Here is a 19,624-nt window from a genome sequence, read left to right on the forward strand (position 1 = left end):
ACACACACACACACACACACACACACACACACACACACACACATATATATATATATATATATAAAGAGTATATACTTCTTTATATATATATAAAGAAGAAAGAAAAAGAAATTCTATCTACAAATTAAGTATTAAACACAGAAATGCGACTTTACAAAATTACCGTATTACTCATTTTTCAAAACATCGCTCGTTAAGAAAAACATTTCTCTAGCGAGATTTTACTGAACTTAGCTTCTTCTTTTTTATACCGTGAACTAATCATCAAGTTTTGTCAAAACAATTCACTACCAATTATAGTTTTATTTTTCGAATTCATTTCATTAATAAATTGTAAGAAAATTTTCTATGATTATATATATGTTAAACCATATGGTAAACATTTTGCATTTACTCCGGAACTTCTTCATAATTTTAATACAAAATAGTCGCATTCTCAGTATTTAAAACCTACTTATTCAATTTTTCTATTTATTCGATAATGAATTGGAAAACTGCACAAAAGTCCTGTCTAAAAATGAATTTACGTCCATCTTGTATTCTTAGTTAAATGGCATAAATTCTTATGTTCAATTTTAGTTAGATTTTTTCTACTGTAAAAGGTTGGAAAATAGTTTGCATTATAAGTAACAATATAAGTATCAAAAATATTTTCTGAGAATATTGTAAAAACTGGAAAGATATATTTATTTTTAATCTATAACTTTGTTTCACAATAACGTTATGAAGTCTTATTCTGCGCTGTCTTTATTGCATCTATATTTATATAAACTTAAATTTGAAAAAAAAATATTCAGAATAACCAAAAAAATATTTAATGAAAAATATGCAGCATTTTTATGTTTATTGCTTTGAATGTGAATACTTATAATTTACTTAAAAAAAGATAATAACATTTCCTCCAGTTACAGTCTTTTTATTACTTAAAAGTCCAGTCACACTTTTTTATTACTTTTTCTTACTTTATTACTTTAAATATCCATCCAAAAAAATTAAAATAGTTTTCTTGATTTTCAAAAAAAAAAAAAAAAAAAATATGAGATGTTAATAATTAGAATGAATTCAAGTTTTTGAGTCAGTATTAATAATTGGCAAAATTTTATAATGCCAGTATATTCCTTACTATTTGAAAATTTCTTCATTGAAAAGAAAAACACAGAAGTAATTTACAACAATAAGAGTCTGAAAACTGTGCACTTCAATGCAGCATTTTAATTAAATTAATTTGATGGTAAAATCAAAATTTAAAAAATTCAGTTTGCTGCAATACGAATGCAGTGCATTGTAATTTATTTAAACTCCAAAAAAAATTATTGCAATTTTGAAAAATTTTTATTTAATGGAATTGTTTACTAGTTAAAAAATATATATTATTATGCAATTCAAATCCAGATGTTTTGCAGCGTTAGACGAATGACAATTAACCAGGTAATCAAATGACAACAATATTAGCTAATAGATGGCAGTATGAGTTCAATTTATTCTTCACACTAATTCCTGATGAAAATGTCTTAAAATACTACATACTAAATATTAAAACTATAAATAATTACTCATTGAATTAAAAATTTCCAGTATATTCGTTTATACACCGAACAACAACCTATGACGTAATTGCGCGGATGAAAATGCATCTACTGTTCGAGTATTTTCGTATCTATTCGGAGAGAGTATCTATTTTTAAATGAATTCGAGAACATTCGCTCTAAATCTAATAATATCTTTATTGTCGTTTCGTTCTAGAAAAAAATCCGTTATATTTAAAGAGTTAAAGGATTTTTTTTTTTAATTAAAAAAAGGTTAAAAGAAGAACTGATAATCAGAGAGCACTGCTTCACAATATTAATAATCTTTTTTCAAACATTTTAAAACCCTTTAAAATTTGATTTTAAAGGGTTTTAAAAATCAAACACAAAATTCCGGCATTAAAAAAAATGTTCAGCTTTATCAACAGCTTTAAAAAAATCATTGAAAACACATTTTTAAAAATCACGCCAAATTATTTCGAAAACTGTAAAATTAATAGTATAAAATGAATTAATTCCGGTTTCAATTTTAGATTTGAATGTATTCGGATTGAACTTGGATTGTTTAAAAATACAGCTCAAAAACAGCTTCAATTCCCAGCATTTTTTCAAAATGAGGTAGTTTTGAGAAAAATTTGATTTTTGATATTCTGAATAAAATTAAATATAAAAATGTTTGTTCCGTGCTCATGACGTCATTTATTTTCATACAATTAAAATATCATAATTTATTATTTAAATAATTTTCACAACTATGATTGTTTAAATTATTGTCAGAATGAGTATGATTTGTTTTATAAATTGATGCTTTTAAAAGTGATTAAAAAGCAAAAAATAATTATATTATTATTTCTAGTGTTTCTAGTAATTATAAAATAAAATCCGAGACAAAGAATATCGAAGTCAACTCATTTCAGTGGAGATTAACGTGTTAAAAATGAATCATAATGATGGGAAGCCTGTTGAAGCAGTTTTGGATGTTACAAATGCAGACGTGATTTTCATGAGACAGTATAATACAGCAGACAAAAAGCACTGATCTGTAGGGAAGTAACTATTAAAAACTAAAAGAAAATTGTTATCAGTTTTACATCAATATTCTTATTCAAATACAAATCCATTTCATTTTTTTAATTAAAAATTACCGTCATGAATCAGAAAAAAAAAATCACATGCGTGATAGTCTATTAATTTCAACATGAAAAAAAATGCAATAGGCTAAATAATCGAACTTTGATATACGCTCTTTACACCAAAGAAATGTGATTATTTGAAAATTACAGTTGAGACATATGTAACAAAAAATGATGTCAAAAAATGCGTGCCATATTTATGAGTATACAAATCTGATACAAGAATTCGTCATAAGCTTTAATATTTACTTGCTTCCTAAAATTTTTTCTCAAACAGGAAACTTAAGATTCAGTTGTTCGGTATATTTCTTCTTTCTTTTCTTTATTTAAAGAACAAAAAGAATATATATATATATATATATATATATATATATATAAGAATTCGTGTATTGGGAAAGACTATTATATTTCATTTCTACAACCATATAATATATTAATAGATATTTTATATATAAATTACTTTTATTTTATAATTTTTCATGATTTAGATTTTAACCAATATGTATAAATCAGAATAATGTATAGTGTGGAAAATATCGTTAACTCATTCTCTGCTGCAAAATTCAAAGTATGATAATGAAAATTATTAATCGATAATTTTCATTAATAATAATTTTCGATAAAAATAATTCATACATAATTTTTTAATATAAGGCTATTCCATTTGAACTCGATATTTCTTGATAATCCAGAAAAAGTGGCAATTCACATAAAATCTACTTTTAAAAATGAAGTTGGAAAAAGAAATAGAAACTATATCAAATCTAAAAGGATCAATTTCAATATTTATTTCCTAGGTTATAGCAGTTATTTCTTCAAAAATATTTCAAATGTATTTTCTCTTCAAAACATTCAAATTTTTGAAACAAATCAATGAATTTATCATGATTTAAAGATAAAAGAAAAGAAAAGCTATTTCAGAAAATCAGAAATTAGTTAAGTAAGAAATATGATGCTATTTGTTATATTAAAACACCTAATTTAAAGCTTATAATTATTCATATTACATTATTTCATTGGAATCAAATTCATTCATATTCTGCTTCTTGCGTGTTCAAAAAAAAAAAAAAGAAGTTTAATAATAAAATGATAGACGGCAGCACATGCCTAGTGATTTTTCTCTCTGTACCTCATCCAGAGCATTCTAGTCTTTTCTTTAGTACATGAAGCCTAAAATAAACGAACCCGGAAAGTTCGCGAAGTTTCGAATCCAGATGGCAGCACGAATGAAGTTTGGGGAGAATAGGAGAAATTTCCCGATTCTTCCTCCGAGGATATAAATACCGCTGCGCGAAGAGTAGGAGCAGATTATTGAGCGAAAATAACAGTGAAGTTAAAACTGCGGCTTGAACCAAAGTATTCTCGCTGAGAGCAAATTTATTTCCTGAACTGCGATTGAGTAAATACGATTTAAAGAACTTGTTGCTTGCCGACATTTTTGTTAAGACTGTTTTGTGAAGATGCCGAGTTCTAAAGCTCTTGCGATCGGAATAGACTTGGGCACAACCTATTCTTGTGTTGGTGTGTTCCAGCATGGATGTGTAGAAATCATCGCCAACGATCAGGGCAACAGAACAACACCCAGCTATGTTGCTTTCACTGATACTGAGAGACTGATTGGTGATGCTGCTAAATCTCAAGTAGCAATGAATCCTGAGAACACAGTCTTTGATGCCAAGAGACTCATCGGCAGGAAGTATGATGACCCGAAAATTCAACAAGACCTAAAGCACTGGCCTTTTAAAGTAATCAATCATGGAGGCAAACCGAAAATCCGTGTAGAATATAAAGGTGAGGAGAAGCTTTTTAACCCTGAAGAAATTAGTGCAATGGTGCTGACCAAAATGAAAGAGACTGCAGAAATGTATCTTGGACAGAAGGTTACTGATGCAGTCATAACTGTGCCAGCCTACTTCAATGATTCTCAGAGACAAGCAACTAAAGACGCTGGAAGAATTGCAGGACTGAATGTTCTACGAATTATCAATGAGCCAACAGCTGCTGCTTTAGCATATGGACTTGATAAGAATCTTCATGGTGAAAAGAATGTCCTTATCTTCGATTTGGGTGGTGGAACCTTTGATGTCTCCATCTTAACAATTGATGAAGGTTCCTTATTTGAAGTGAGATCAACAGCTGGTGATACCCATTTAGGAGGTGAGGACTTTGACAACAGAATGGAGAATCACTTCATTGAAGAATTTAAACGTAAGCACCGCAAAGATATTAAATCTAATCCAAGGGCTGTGAGAAGGCTAAGAACTGCATGTGAGAGAGCAAAGAGAACCTTATCCAGCAGCTCAGAAGCTAGTATTGAAATAGATGCACTGTTTGAAGGAATAGACTTTTATTCCAAGATCACTAGGGCAAGATTTGAAGAATTGTGCATGGATCTCTTCCGCTCTACATTAGAGCCTGTAGAACGAGCCCTGAAGGATGCTAAATTGGACAAAAGCAGTATTCATGATGTAGTCTTAGTAGGAGGATCTACTCGAATACCAAAGATCCAGAAGCTACTCCGTGACTTCTTCAATGGCAAAGAACTATGCATGTCTATTAATCCTGATGAAGCAGTAGCATATGGTGCGGCAGTCCAAGCTGCAGTGCTGACTGGTAGCACAGATGATAAGATCAAAGATGTATTGTTAGTAGATGTTGCTCCTTTATCTCTTGGCATTGAGACAGCAGGAGGTGTCATGACAAAAATTATTGAAAGAAATTCCAGGATTCCTTGCAAAACTTCCCAAGTCTTCACAACTTACTCTGATAATCAACCTGGAGTAGACATCCAAGTTTACGAGGGTGAAAGAGCAATGACAAAGGACAACCATCTCCTTGGTAGATTCCATTTGTCTGGAATACCACCAGCACCAAGAGGTGTGCCACAGATTGAGGTCACATTTGATATGGATGCTAATGGAATCTTGAATGTTTCAGCAACAGACAAGAGTTCTGGTAAATCTCAGAGCATCACCATAACCAATGACAAAGGCCGTCTGTCCAAAGAAGAAATAGAGAGAATGCTCAATGAAGCCAAACAATACGAGAAAGAGGATCAAGAGCAAAAAGAGAAAGTGGCTGCTAGAAATAACCTAGAAAATTATGTGTATTCAGTGAAACAAGCAGCAGAATCTGCACCTGAAAATAAACTGTCCTCTTCAGACAAAGCTAAGGTGAAGGAGTCATGCGATTCTGTGATCCAATGGTTGGATAATAATACCCTCGCAGAGAAAGATGAGATAGAGCACAAACTAAAAGAAATTCAGTCAGAATTAAGTCCATTTATGATGAAGATGCATCAAGCAGGAGGTGGCTTCAATCAGGCTGGAAGTGGATGTTGTGGCCAAGAGGCAGGCTGTGGTTGTTGTAACAATAATAAATCAGGTCCAACTATAGAAGAAGTGAATTAAAGTATTCAATTTTGTGCCAAAGACTGTAAATATGTATAAATACTTTGACTTTTCTAACGCACATTAATGTATATAGCATAAACTTGTCTACGTGAGTATTTTTTCCATCTTTCAGCATGTCCTCAATGTGTATATAAATATTTTATGTATATTCATAATTAGTATAATAAAGGTGATTTAAAATTTATATCAATTATCTTTATTTGCTTCCTTATTTTATGTTTTTATTAGCTCTTAATATTATAGAAGTGAACAGTTATTTTTAAATATTTTATAATACTGATCAAGAAAACTTCCAGTTCATTAAAACTTTTCGTAAAATAAATTAAATTTGTATGTTAAAATTTTAAAGTGATTATTTTTTACACTGCAAATTTACAAAAGACCTGCTTGATAACTTCTTAATATGTATGTATTTATGAAATATGAAGATGCAATAATTATGAAACTTTTTCAATATAAATTTATATTTTGAAACATTTAGATGTACAAGATTTGGAAGTATAATATGTTAATAAAAACTCTGTTCTTAAATTCCAAGTATTTGAATAAGTAAAAATGATAATAATAATTAGATTTTTATTTAAAAACATGGACATCTGCATCTGAATATCTGATTTAAATATAAACAAAAAATTATACTTGATTTCAAGCAGGAAAATAAAATGGTTTTAACTTTAAATTTTTCCCAAAACTTAAGATAGATTTTTTTAAAGCTGTCTTTATGGCTTAAGATATTATTTTTATTTATTTCCATATTTGTTAATTTTCTAATCATAGAAATTTTAAAATATTTTTATTTATCTCAAGGCCATGATGAACTAGTTGCTTTTAGAAATTTTCTAACTTTTATAATCTAACAGACAGTTCTAAATATCAAACATGTAACCACTCCAATATAAAATGCAGGATGATATATTTTGATATAGCTTAATTCATTAAGATGAAAAATATTTCTCAGATATTTTTTTAACTGTTTCAAAAAACATTTGACATATATATAACATACATCTTTTTAAACATGTGTATTTTTTTTTTTTTCGGGGAAGGGATACAGAAATTTGTGATAATTAGCCCTTTAACATTAATCTATGATTATTTTAGATCTTAGTAGATTGACTGCTTATTCATATATAATGTCTGAAAGCAAATGAATATATGAAGGCTTGGATTCTTAACATTGGTTGTTTAATTGAAAACTTGGCTAAGGTTAATATAATTAGAAACAGTTAATTGACTTTCCAGCGTTTATTAAATTCTATGATATTTATTTAATTTACTATCATTTTGATGACGAATAAAAAAAATAATAAATTACAAAAAATAAAAACCTTTAAACCATTATTTTTATTTAGATATTTTTTTTTCCATCTTGCTTTAGCTTAATTTATAAATTGATTTTAGTTTTTTTAAGCAACACGCGTGAGAAAGTTTTAATTTCAAAAAAAATTGAACACCAATTGTATAGTGGTGCCATCTATACGATAAAAAGTTTACTAATTAAATTTTATGCTTATACCATACTCAAAGACGGCACGGTTTCTTCTAAAAAGATCTTGCGCCAGATTAAGTTCACATTTCCAACATCACACTATAAAGAGAAGCAGCTAATATGCATTTGAAGAGTCTTATGTACAATTTACAAACTGCATAAAATGTTAATAATAGTAGTTCAGTCGCAAAAAACCTATTTTAGATTGCGCTCAGAATTTAAATTATTCTTTAAGAAATAAAAAAAAAATCATATATAAAAGAAGCTATAATAGTAGCAGCAGAATTGGAAAAGAGAAATGACAAAGACGAATGGGAAGCAACTGTTGCGTTTTTACCTTCTGAATTCCCATTTCAATCTCCCAGAGCATAAATAAAGAAGCATATGATGTATTAAATTAAATATTTTTTATGGGCGATCTTCAGTATTGATTTATTTTAAAATTTCATCTGAAGTTTTTAATTGCTCCATTTTTTAATGTAATGATGAGCTTTATCCAGACTCATTAGCTATGTTATATAATTTCTAATTCTACATGGAAACTTTTATAATATAAATTTTTACATTTATAATAATATTTTAAAATTTTTATAGAATATCCAGAAGATGGTCCCAGTTATTAAAAAAGTACAAACCTTTAGAATGAAGAGTTAGTAACTAGATCGAATCGCTTAGAGAAAAAAGTAAAGTTATACATATAGTAATATATATTTAACTAGTCATTATTTTGAACAAAATTCCTCACAAATGCACTTCAATTCCTATTTCTTTCTTTCAACTTTTTAAAACTTTTTTTTTATTTTTCCAAGTATATAAAAATGAAAAATAAATACAAACTTTTTCAACTTTGTATAATACAATCAAATTAATTCGTACTTGTTTATCATTTTAATAGTTATCATTTGTGTATAACTTTTTTGTATATAAACTAGTAAATGTAAATAAAATTATATATAAAAATTATTATATACTAAATGATGATAAGAAAGTCACAAATGAATTTCTTTCATTATAAAATTTTAAAATTTCCCAAAAATTGTATGCCCAATTTCTATCATCGGCAATGATAATTTTTGCAACTAATTTGATTTGTTTCCATCTTCTCTATCTGATATCAGTAGAAATGTTTGGATTCTTCATATTTTTCTTTCATTGAAGAGTCTTACAGAATAAACGGAAATAACAGATTCATTTCCAATATAAGTAGAAATTATAATGTATAAAATAAGTTCTAACGGAATGCATAGCACATATATTTTTTTAAAAAAAATCTAAGAACGGGAATAAATTAAAAAAATAGGTCGTCCATTACTTAAAAATTCATATCCAGTCATTTAAAATTTTAATGTAATGTTGGAATTTAACGGAGCAGTTATCAAATAATTTTTAGAAAATAAAACTCATAAATGTACATTTTTCTGCTATCAGGAGAGGGGGGGGGGAATCATATTTATAGAACACTTCTAATAAAATATTGATTACATCGTTTCCAATTTACAAACAATTTTAGTAAACTTGAAATAATGTCAAATAAATAATTAATTGAAATCCACTCTACGACTTCTCCCAATTTGTAAATCTTTCTACGTGTCATGAAGCCGATCGGGAGGAATGCGAATGGTATATGAGCATACGTCCCGGTATCACTGAATTAAAAAAAAATCTTCGTTTTCTTCATATTTATTTTTATTTTTATACTAGTCGGCGTTGGCGAGTACCTGACTCGCCAAGATCAATGCTCGCTAGAATTTCCATTTCAATATTTTATGTAACTTGGTCTCTAATAGTTTCTTCAGCAAAATATTTGTAAGCTACAAATTTTAACAGTCATATAATTCATACTATTATAGAAACCTTATGCAGTTCTATTCTTTGAATTATGCATATTTCTAATTTTCTGTCAGCTTCCGTAAAATTTGAGGTGGAAGTGATTAAACCTCAGAAACTTTTTCTTCCAGAAACTAAACATATTTCTTAAAAATTTGAGGACAGAAGACAGAATTGTTCAGCACTGGAGTCTCATGTGCACTACAGAATGTCTTTTTTAATTTACGCAATATCAGACAGAATTATTCGATATAAATTTCTTTGATTCATTATAAAATTCAGATTTTAATTTTATTTTCAAAAGGATTTAAATGACATAAATAATACGATTTTATTTTGTTTCATTCAATAAATATATAGAGATACACATTCATTTTTATTATAAATAAGGATAAGTTTTGTAATTGATATGTTAACTTTACATAAATAATTCAATTATTTTTCATTTTTATGTAATTTAAATTCTTTTTTCACCAGTTCGTACAATATAATAAACAGAGCATAATAATAAATTGTTATTTTGTCATCCGAAACCAAATTCACGGCCTAATAATTCAATTTTACACCAGATCTTCTTTTTTTTTCGATCGATCCTGACTTATTATAAAAATCCTCAGATATCCTCCACAGCAATGTACAAGAATCTATTTGAATATATTTCATTAAGTATCAGTATAACTATAAGCATAATAATTAGATATTATCATTATCTTATAAATTAGTATTTTTTACATCTTTATCAGTGGTAATAAAATAAACAACTTACTTGTATAAGATGAACAGGAACAGAATAGAGATTATATGCAACTGGAAATCTGCTGATAAATACCAAGTCGGGTGTACACACTGTAAATATACACTTGTGTTATTTAAATGGAATTATACCTTTCTAAATTGATAAAATATATGTATATAATCAGCATATTATGTTCAATATCATACAGAAGCTCATTTTTACACATTGTTTGATCAATAAATAAATTTCATGAAATTATTATACTATGCAAATTTAGAATCAATATTCGTTCCATTTGCGATTATCTTCGCCAATTTGCTCCTTTTTTTTTAAAAAAAAAATCAGATTATGATTATTTACGAATAACACATAGAATAGAGCGGAATAGTAAAATATCCTCAAGTGGAACTGTTTATGTTTCACGCCTTCGGCAAAAGACTCCAAATAATCCAGAAGAGCGACACGTTTCCTTTTCTCCACTTTCATCTCTTTTTACACACACACACATTATAATAAAAAAATTTGATGCATGAACGAAAATGAATAAAATTTCAACAACAAGGGAGAAAAACATAATATTATTCTCTTAGAAAATAGCACCTTCAATGTGCTAAAGAATGTTGTAACGATTTCACATAAAAATGAAGAATCTTTCCCTTTTATATATATATATATGTGTGTGTGTGTGTGTGTGTGTGTGTGTGTGTGTGTGTGTGTGTGTGTGTGTGTGTGTGTGTGTGTGTGTGTGTGTGTGTGTGTGTGTGTAATGATATTTTAAAATCTAATTTAAACTTAATTAACTTCCTAATTTTTTAGCTTAATTCAGCGCATATCAAAGTCATTCTAAAATATTCTCTTATTTCGTGATCCCATTCCACTTTTTCTATTTAATTAATCCAAAAGAAGCTTTGTAAAAATGTTTTCGTCAGCGGGTAGCACGCTTTGAGTGAAGGGACGAGAAATTGCTGATCTAAACAAGTTCTTTTTTGAAACATCCCTGTGTTTCCCTTATCAGAATCCACATGTGTGAGAAATCCCTATCAGAGTCTTAATAATATATAAGCACTGTGAAAAAAATATTTTCCCTATCAATATCTCATGTTATATAAGACCAGGGATAATTTATTTCTCTCTTCTTGTCTTTTTCACTCTTATGCAGCGCAGTGGGCGGACGTGTCTTGTCAGTGCCACTTTTAAATAAATTATGCCTTCCCAGGATGGATTAAAGCGAACTTAAAAATGGAAAGTGTCTTCACTGTCTCCGAAATTACCTACTGCTTTAAAAAAATTAGATGTTTACAAACACATATATATATAATATTTCAGCTGAGTTTAAAAACAAGAGCTACTTTAATAACTACACACATCAGCACGAATCTGAAGTTTATTAGAAAAACCAAATTCGCTGATTCCAAAAATAAAATTTTTTTTAAAAAAAACATTCACAGATTTTTAACAAATCAGAAAAAGATTGAAGATCTATTTTATAAAATTTATGTGAAGTATTATCGTATAAAATGCGTTGTTTTTAAAATTTTCTATGTAAAATGATAATAATAAATATAAAATACAATACTAGTAAAAAGAAATACAGTTATAAATTAAATAAATAAAAAAATAATTTAGAAGTGCTTTAATATGATAATTTCTTTCAGAAGAAAGTGCTCACTTTAACACAGAATTTTAAGAATAAAAATTTAAATTATCTTTGCCCGAAAATCGACAAAAAAAAGGAATTGTTCTTAAGAACACATAGATATATATTATAAATTATTAAATTGTATTTATAAATCATTTACTTTCCACCATACCTACCTACATGCGCAAAAAGAAAGATAGAAAACTCCATTCTGTCCGTCAAAGCTCCAGCTAGAAAGGAAAATTTTCATACTTGTTGTCGCGATATATGGAAAGGGAGACCCTCTGAATGTATTTCGTTATATTTCTTATCAATGTGCGTAAAAGGAATTTTAAACACAGATCTCCTTAGAAAATACATGAATAAAAATTTTAATGATAGCCTTCTATAAAAGATACGTTTATGGAAATTTTAAAGATATACTTCCGTAGAAGATACGTAAAATATTTATAAAAAAAATCCTGATCATAATCAGGATTTATTGGTACAGTTCCTGTTTCAATTCCTATAATTCTTTCAGTAATTTTATTATAATTATACAAAAACCTAGATCTTCTAATTAAACTAAAATATCAAATTATGCAGCAACTTTAATAAAAAAAATTATTTAAAAAGAATTTCTTTAATGCTTATAAAATTTAGAAAAACGGTTGATCATCTGACATTTTTATTGCCCCAATATATCCTACACAGTTTATGAAATTTCAAAGTAGTCTTTAACAGTAGATGATATTTCAGTAATACTATTACGATATCTTCATGATATAATATGGTATTCATAATATCGCATAATATAGTGAAAACATCTTATATTATCCCATACTAATAAAGAACTGAATGAAATCAAATGTGAATACAAATAAAATTTGCTTCTCGAGTTTTAATAATAAGATTTGTTGATAACCTAACAGAAGAAAGAGGTTTTAGTGAACTTACAATATTTCTCATGGTACTCCAGTTACTTATATAAAGGATGCTCCTCCACCAATAATTTGTACAGGCTTTCAATTCCGGATCCACTCTTTCGTACCACATAGGGCCCGAACTGATGAGGGGCAGAAAGAACAGCAAACCAATAGTCAGTAACAAGGGAGGTGTTAATCTATACGGGAGAAAAACCCAAAGAAATTTCAAATTGCAATCAGTGGTAACCTGACTGTTTGAGGAAAGGATAAGCAACCACATCATGGGTAAATGATGCCATACTTATTCAATACGGATCATAAATTTGTAAGTACGACTCCGAAAAGTTAAACAACATTAATTTTTTTATCTTATTCCGGAATATTTTATAGGGTGTAATAATATAACACTCAACTTTTGTCAGGCTGTCAACGTGGGTTGCCCTAATCCCTAGAGTTTAAACTAGGTGATAGAGGATATCATCTACTGCGTACGATATATGATGTTATTTTCATATTTATTTTCCTTTCAAAAATAAATATGAAATATTGCATAACTTGACTTCACATTTTTGATCAGTGATTTAATATTATGGCAAAAGGCTTACTGAAATTTCTCCTGATCAATTAAATTATTTGATTAATATGTTTTTAAAGAAAATTAACAAACTTTATCAATATTTTGTAAAATGTCTTTTACCTGATATATCGACGAAAGATGTAAATAGGCACATTTATTCTCCCTTTAGTTTTGTTCATGATCTTCAGAACAGTGTAGCTTGTTAGGAGACCGCTAAAATATATTAAAAATTTCAATAAATAAATAAATAGCAATGAAAAAAAATTTAAGTTCTTATCTTGAAAAAATACGAATTTTCAGTAGAGGATCAGAATGTGCATTGTATCTGCTTTGCATTTAAAAAATATTCTGAGTTAATATTCTGAAATAATTTTTTAAAAATGCATGCATCTCGATATGCTTTAATCTTGACTTCAGTTAACGTCATTAGTATAAATAGAAGACAAAAATAATTTTTTGAAAAGAAGCCCTATTAATATTTGGTCTCTAGCTAGATGCACAGAATATTTTGAATCAGTAACATTTTTATTATAAATTTCGTACAATACTTTTTCTTTGCAGTCTCGAATAAAATTCTCAAAAAGAATGATTTCCCATACTTTTGTATTAATGATTCATTATTTTTATTTGATACTAATTATTTTAATTATTTTTTCTATAATTTAAATTTATTTTATTTTTTTAAATCAAATTTTTAAAAATTTTACATTTCAGAGCGCAAATGCTACAATATTATTCTATTATAATAATATAGACTTTATAATAAAAATTCTAATAATCTTTGATTATAAAAATAAATTTATTTCAATTTCATTCTTTACTGAATTTATATTCGATCAAAAAGCCAAAATTGTGATTTTGAAATTCTCTTATCATACAGTTTGTGGTTCTGATATTTCGGCTATCAGTTTATGAACAACCAAAGAAAAAGAACCCAATGATTTCAAAATTAAAGTGAAGTGAATTACTATTACTATTATCCCACGGACTATTGCTTTGAATTGTAAAATTATGGAAATAGTCCTGTGGATGTGCGGTGAAGGAAGGCTAAAATGGGGATAATGGAAAACGTCGCTTTTTTTCAAAAGAAAATACGAAGTTTAAATAGCAAAAATTGGGCACTTCTAGAGCTTCTAACAACACAACCAGACATCATATCATTAAAATAGAGTATAACATAGCTCCTCTTAAAGAAGTGAGCTTGCCCTACATCAGTATTCCGAAAACAGAAACACTGAACGGCCATGTGAAATTTTTCAGAAGTTCTAGATCTCAGCTCCTAATAGAGATAGGGCCTTCATTTTTGTCGCCTATATTACCAAATATGTTTCCAAATAGTCATCATGTCTATGGCTAAGGTCGAGATCATTTACCCAGTTTCAATTCATCATCTATTGAAGATTACAATCTATTTTTCCAGACATGGCATTAAAATGACAATAAAAGCAATATTATAGATTCGTAACAATATGTTATTAATTATCGTTTAAAAACGTTGCGAAGAGAATATTTTTCTTTTCTAACACCTTGATACATTTTTCATTTTCAAATGGCAAATTTTATGAATAATTTTGCTTAAATTACATTGCACAAAATGAAAGAAGATATCAAGAATACCAAACATCCTGCTCTTACCTAAGAAAGAAGAAAGGTTCGACAGACATCCAACCGTTAAGAATGGCACCAAAATGGATTTGATTGAAATATGTTATGAAAGTTTCAGAGCCACCTGCAACATGCAACGAGAAAGGGAAAAAAAGTTTAAATCGAAGAAAATACACATCATAAATTTATTTGATAGTACAGTAGACTCCCGATTATCCGCGCCTGCAGCACTAAATTTTTTTTTTTTTTTTTTCTTCCAAGCAAAGAGAAAATGTTTCCAAAGCAAGAAGCAAACACAAATGACTGATTTTTTTGAAAATGTGTAGTTTTACAGTTATGCTTGTGTAATTACATAATGCATTGTAGTATTAAAACAATACATATGTATTAATTTTTCTGTGTATCCTTGACTCCTCTCGTAAGTACAAAGCCCTTTTCTGTTTTCATTAACAAAATGCATTTTAGGTTAGTTTTGAGTGATATACTAAAATATGAAGCGTTAGTTAAACATTTCCTGCTGTTTATTTTACGTTTTATTGAACACAAAACGATTTTTCAAAGTTGGAGTGACTGTTTTCTCTTTTGCTATACCCGTTTTTAGCTTTTTTTCGGATTATCCGCGATTTTTGTTATCCGCGGCGGCCGCGCCACCCAATTTCGCGGATAATCGGGAGTGTACTGTATGAACATTTTTTAAATAATAAATAGAAATTTCCGTTTATTGTATATTTATGCCGCGTTTTATTTCGCTACGCTTAAAAAAATATTGTGTACGTACACAAAAGTATTGTGTACGATTTTTATGCAAAATAAAATGAATGTTCGAACTCAAAATAAAATGGCGTCTCTTTAAATATTTTGTTTCTGGCATCTTGCTTTAAACTTTCCATTATGATGGCGATCAGATTGACCATACACTAATTACGGTTCAAATATAAATCTTGGAAGGAATTACAGAAATAGGCTCATTCGTTGTATTTTCCCCAATCAATTGTAATTGCTATTATATATTATTATAAGTTTAAAATAACATAAATTTAAAATGTTTTATACTTAAAATACTCCGTATTATAAATACTCCGTTTACAATGACTATTTTTAATAGGAAAATGCTTTTATGATCTTTTATGATAGTACATATTTTTGATTCTACCAATTTGAAAACACAGATGCAGATTAATGAATTAAGTTTATAAATTAGGGCTTTTTAATCTATCTTTAATAACGGCTCCTATCACATTCTCAAATCCCAGATCGCTATTTTTTTATCTATAAATTTTGAATCTTTATTTTGATAATCAAATATCTGAAATATACTTAGCTTTTTTCACATTTTTTTATTACCTTAAGGCTAAAATTCCTATAGTTTGACCGTAAATAATTCCTATCACAAAAATTTTACTTTTTACGGGCCATTGTAAAGCTAAAACGAAAAAAATCCTAGCATTAATTGTGCCAGTTTCAGACAATCATTCAGAAATTTTAAGAAAGAACATTTATGACAAAAAGTCGTTGCGCATTTTCAGGTTACAGCTTAAAATGTGAAATTAATAAAACAAAGGGAGATCAAAATTATGATTTCTAGTGTTTGACGGTAGATGATTGAAACTGAAACTTCGTTAATGCATATTTTTCGAAGATCTATGAAGAAAGCAGGGTAAGCGGAGAAAAAGTGCTAACTGAATTCAAACATGAATGCAAAATGCACCCAAGCGATCTGAAAGAACGCTGAGAGCAGCGGCGATTTTCCGTACAAGTTCGTCTTGTACTTCGAGACATAGAGAGGCCTTAAAATCACGTATTCGAGTGCTAAGTGCTCAGCTAATGACAAATTTTCTATATTGCAATTTTCTCCACAAAATTTACCTCCCCCCCCCTCTTACTTCTACAAAAAATGAAAGAAAAAATGGGCAGAAACCCAAATCAATACATAACTACAAAAGGCGTATATGCAGGAAATTTCCGAAGTAAGAAAATCATAAAAAATATATTATATATTATTAAATTAACAAATTTTTTAAATTAAAAATATTTAAAAAATACGATGTTTTTTTCTTTTGTTTATCTAATAAAACATATACACTTTGATTAGACTCATTTACATCAATAATCGATTTAAAATTCTTCAATGTGTTTTTTCTTTTTCCTTAGATTTAACGCCTATCCTTGCTCAATCGTTATCGTTGGTCAATCGTTATCGTTGCTCAAATTAGATATTTCCCTTTTATATAATACAAGATCATTTAAACCATTGAGAATGATAAATACACATTTTTCTAAAGCAGTAGAAAAAAATCTAAATGCGTATGTTACAAATGATAATTAACATATCATTGAAAATCCTTCAATTGATTTTCGTTTAGTTTCTTTCCAATTGAAATCTGGCAGAAATCTAAGCCAGTTTGTAATGCACGTAAAGAGAGACGTTTTTGAACTAAAACACAACAAAAATTACTTGCGGAATAGTATGAACCAACTCTCAATGAAATTATATTATGAAAAAATTACAGATAAGTTTTCTCAAGTAAAAGCAGGAAAATTAATATTTTAGTATTTTGATGTCTTTCAATATCTTCTTCTATGAAAAAAAAGTATATAAATTATCAAAAATAGAATTCGAGATTTTGATGAATCTCCACATTTCAAACATTCCTCAGCTCAAAAAAAAAAAAAAAAAAAAAAAAAAAAAAACACGCTTTGAGCTAGAGGGATACAGTGTGGCACTTGGCCTTTACACGAAATTTGTATCGATCAAATTTTGGATGAAATCCATTCACAGGAAGTCTATCTGGCTGACTGTCCGAATACAGATAAGCACCACAACTACATAACATAAAGAACTATATGAATGAAATTTGGTACAAAACTTTAGCATCCAATTCATAGATCCAAAACAAATTGTGAATCCCTTATGTAAATGCGATAACTCAAAAACATAAAGACGTTGATAAATGAAATTTGGCATGTGATTTTGAAACTAAAATTGTAGTTCTGTGTCACGTCTTGATTGCAATCGGCCGAAATAAATGTATGCATCGCAAATGATTATTTTATTCTTTTTTCTATTACAGCACAAAACTCTCAGAGTTAAACGATAAGTCAGCATCAAAGTATGCTCTTTAGGGGGAGGAGTAGAAATCTAAAATATCTCACACTAAACAACTTTAGAGATGAACATTTTAAAAGGAAACTGTGCCTTACGTAATAGCTGATAGTTTATCCATACGTAGGTGTGTCCCAGTATGATCCATCCCATGCTCAGAGCTCGCATTCCGTGAAGAGCTTTCAATTCTTCAGAGCCTTTAGAGGAACACATAAGACGTCGGAAGTTAGTTATCGCTGAGAAGCAAATGAGTATTTTGCGAGGAGTACCTAAAAGAATAAATAATAAAAAGTTTTATTTTAAATATATTTTTAATTTCATCAATACTACTGGCTATAAGTTATAATACATAATCCATTCAAAGACGATATCCTGTATATAGACAGAACATCAGATTTTAAGTTTTTATAACAATTTCTTTAATTTAATTATTTTGGAGATCTTAAAAAGTATAAAATGAACTTTATAATTTCTTAGTACACTCATGTCCATAAATTAAGGATAATTCAGACCTGTCAGATGTGTTCCACTTACTGCAACTCACTGTCGCCTGCGGTTAGCCTGGAGTGGAGAGCATGCATTGTGGACACCACAATAGTGGGCTTGTGTGATGTTTTCCGACGAGTCCAGGTTTAGCTTGCAGTCTGATTCTCGCAGCAGATAACTCTCTCAGCAGGGCCAAGATCAGAAAAATGGTTCAATTCCTGCATGAAGAGTCACAGCTGTTCAGATACTGACCACCACTCCTATAACATCGGAAAACCCATCTCACCACCTGCACGACAAGACTTCCACCCAGGCCCGGAAACTCCAACCACCAACGCAGCGCATCCTCAAGCTCAGACAACTCTATTCAATCCTGCATAGCCCATGACATCCCTGCTCCAACCCAACCTAAAACCAACCATTCCTGCTCTAACCCAGCCAAGCCAGCTCCCCACCAGTCTTACCGAATTCAGCTCGCCTACTCCAATGCAACCCACTGCAGCCTAAAAATCTTTAACCCAGCCAACTACAACTCAGCCAACATCAGCTCCACATCATCAGCCCAATCACCATTACCTCCACATAATTAGCTTAGCCATCTGCAATCCTTCCAGTCTCAAGCTCCTATCTAGTCGTTCCCACCTCAGTCTGCTAATTCAGCCCAGTCCCTCAGCATAGCATTCACCAAACACAAACCAAATGTGGTTATACACCAGAACGGTCCCCACATTTGTAGAGGGGACCGCAACTGTAACCAGCAATGTAACCTATCTGTATATCAAAAGAAACATTTTCTGTACATATTGTAAATACTTTTTTTTTCTTCTGTAACCAAGTATTTGATTTAAATAAAGTGGCACGGGGTCTGGATCTACTCTCACTCTCCATGTCCACGCAACTGTTTAAATAATCGTAAAGATTATAGTCGCAGGGGCATGGAGAGGTGTTAAGGTGTTAAGTCTGATTCTCGCCGGACTTTCATATGGAAAGCGCCATGAATCCGTTACCACCAAGAGAACTTTATTGAACGACACCGTTAGGGTGGTGCAGGATTGCTCATCTGGGGAGGAATTATTCTGGGTTCCAGAACTGACTTGCATGTTCAAATTGGAACCATGATATGCCAAATCTATCTGGACGTCATTCTGGAACAACATACGTTTGTTTCGGGGCGCCATGGGCGCA

The 19,624-nt window shown here is 29.6% G+C and overlaps 2 protein-coding genes across 2 annotated transcripts in view; one reads left to right on the top strand and one right to left on the bottom strand.

Annotated features, from left to right (window-relative positions):
- Positions 1-19,624, bottom strand: part of LOC129975177 (nose resistant to fluoxetine protein 6-like) — a 71,855-nt gene that overhangs the window by 15,077 nt on the left and 37,154 nt on the right. Inside the window, exons 6-10 of the mRNA XM_056088148.1 lie at positions 18,052-18,222; positions 14,881-14,974; positions 13,366-13,458; positions 12,700-12,865; positions 10,155-10,234 (exon numbers count right to left, since the gene is read on the bottom strand). Coding sequence (XP_055944123.1) covers positions 10,155-10,234; positions 12,700-12,865; positions 13,366-13,458; positions 14,881-14,974; positions 18,052-18,222 — 604 coding nt within the window. The remainder of the gene's footprint in view (positions 1-10,154; positions 10,235-12,699; positions 12,866-13,365; positions 13,459-14,880; positions 14,975-18,051; positions 18,223-19,624) is intronic.
- On the top strand, positions 3,992-6,183 carry LOC129975178 (heat shock protein 70 B2-like). Its single transcript, XM_056088150.1, has one exon. It carries the CDS (start codon positions 4,120-4,122, stop codon positions 6,067-6,069), a length of 1,950 nt encoding a protein of 649 aa, XP_055944125.1. The 5' UTR covers positions 3,992-4,119; the 3' UTR covers positions 6,070-6,183.

This window comes from Argiope bruennichi, chromosome 7, assembly GCF_947563725.1.
Source record: "Argiope bruennichi chromosome 7, qqArgBrue1.1, whole genome shotgun sequence".
In the NCBI taxonomy this organism is placed as follows: Eukaryota; Metazoa; Arthropoda; class Arachnida; order Araneae; family Araneidae; genus Argiope; species Argiope bruennichi.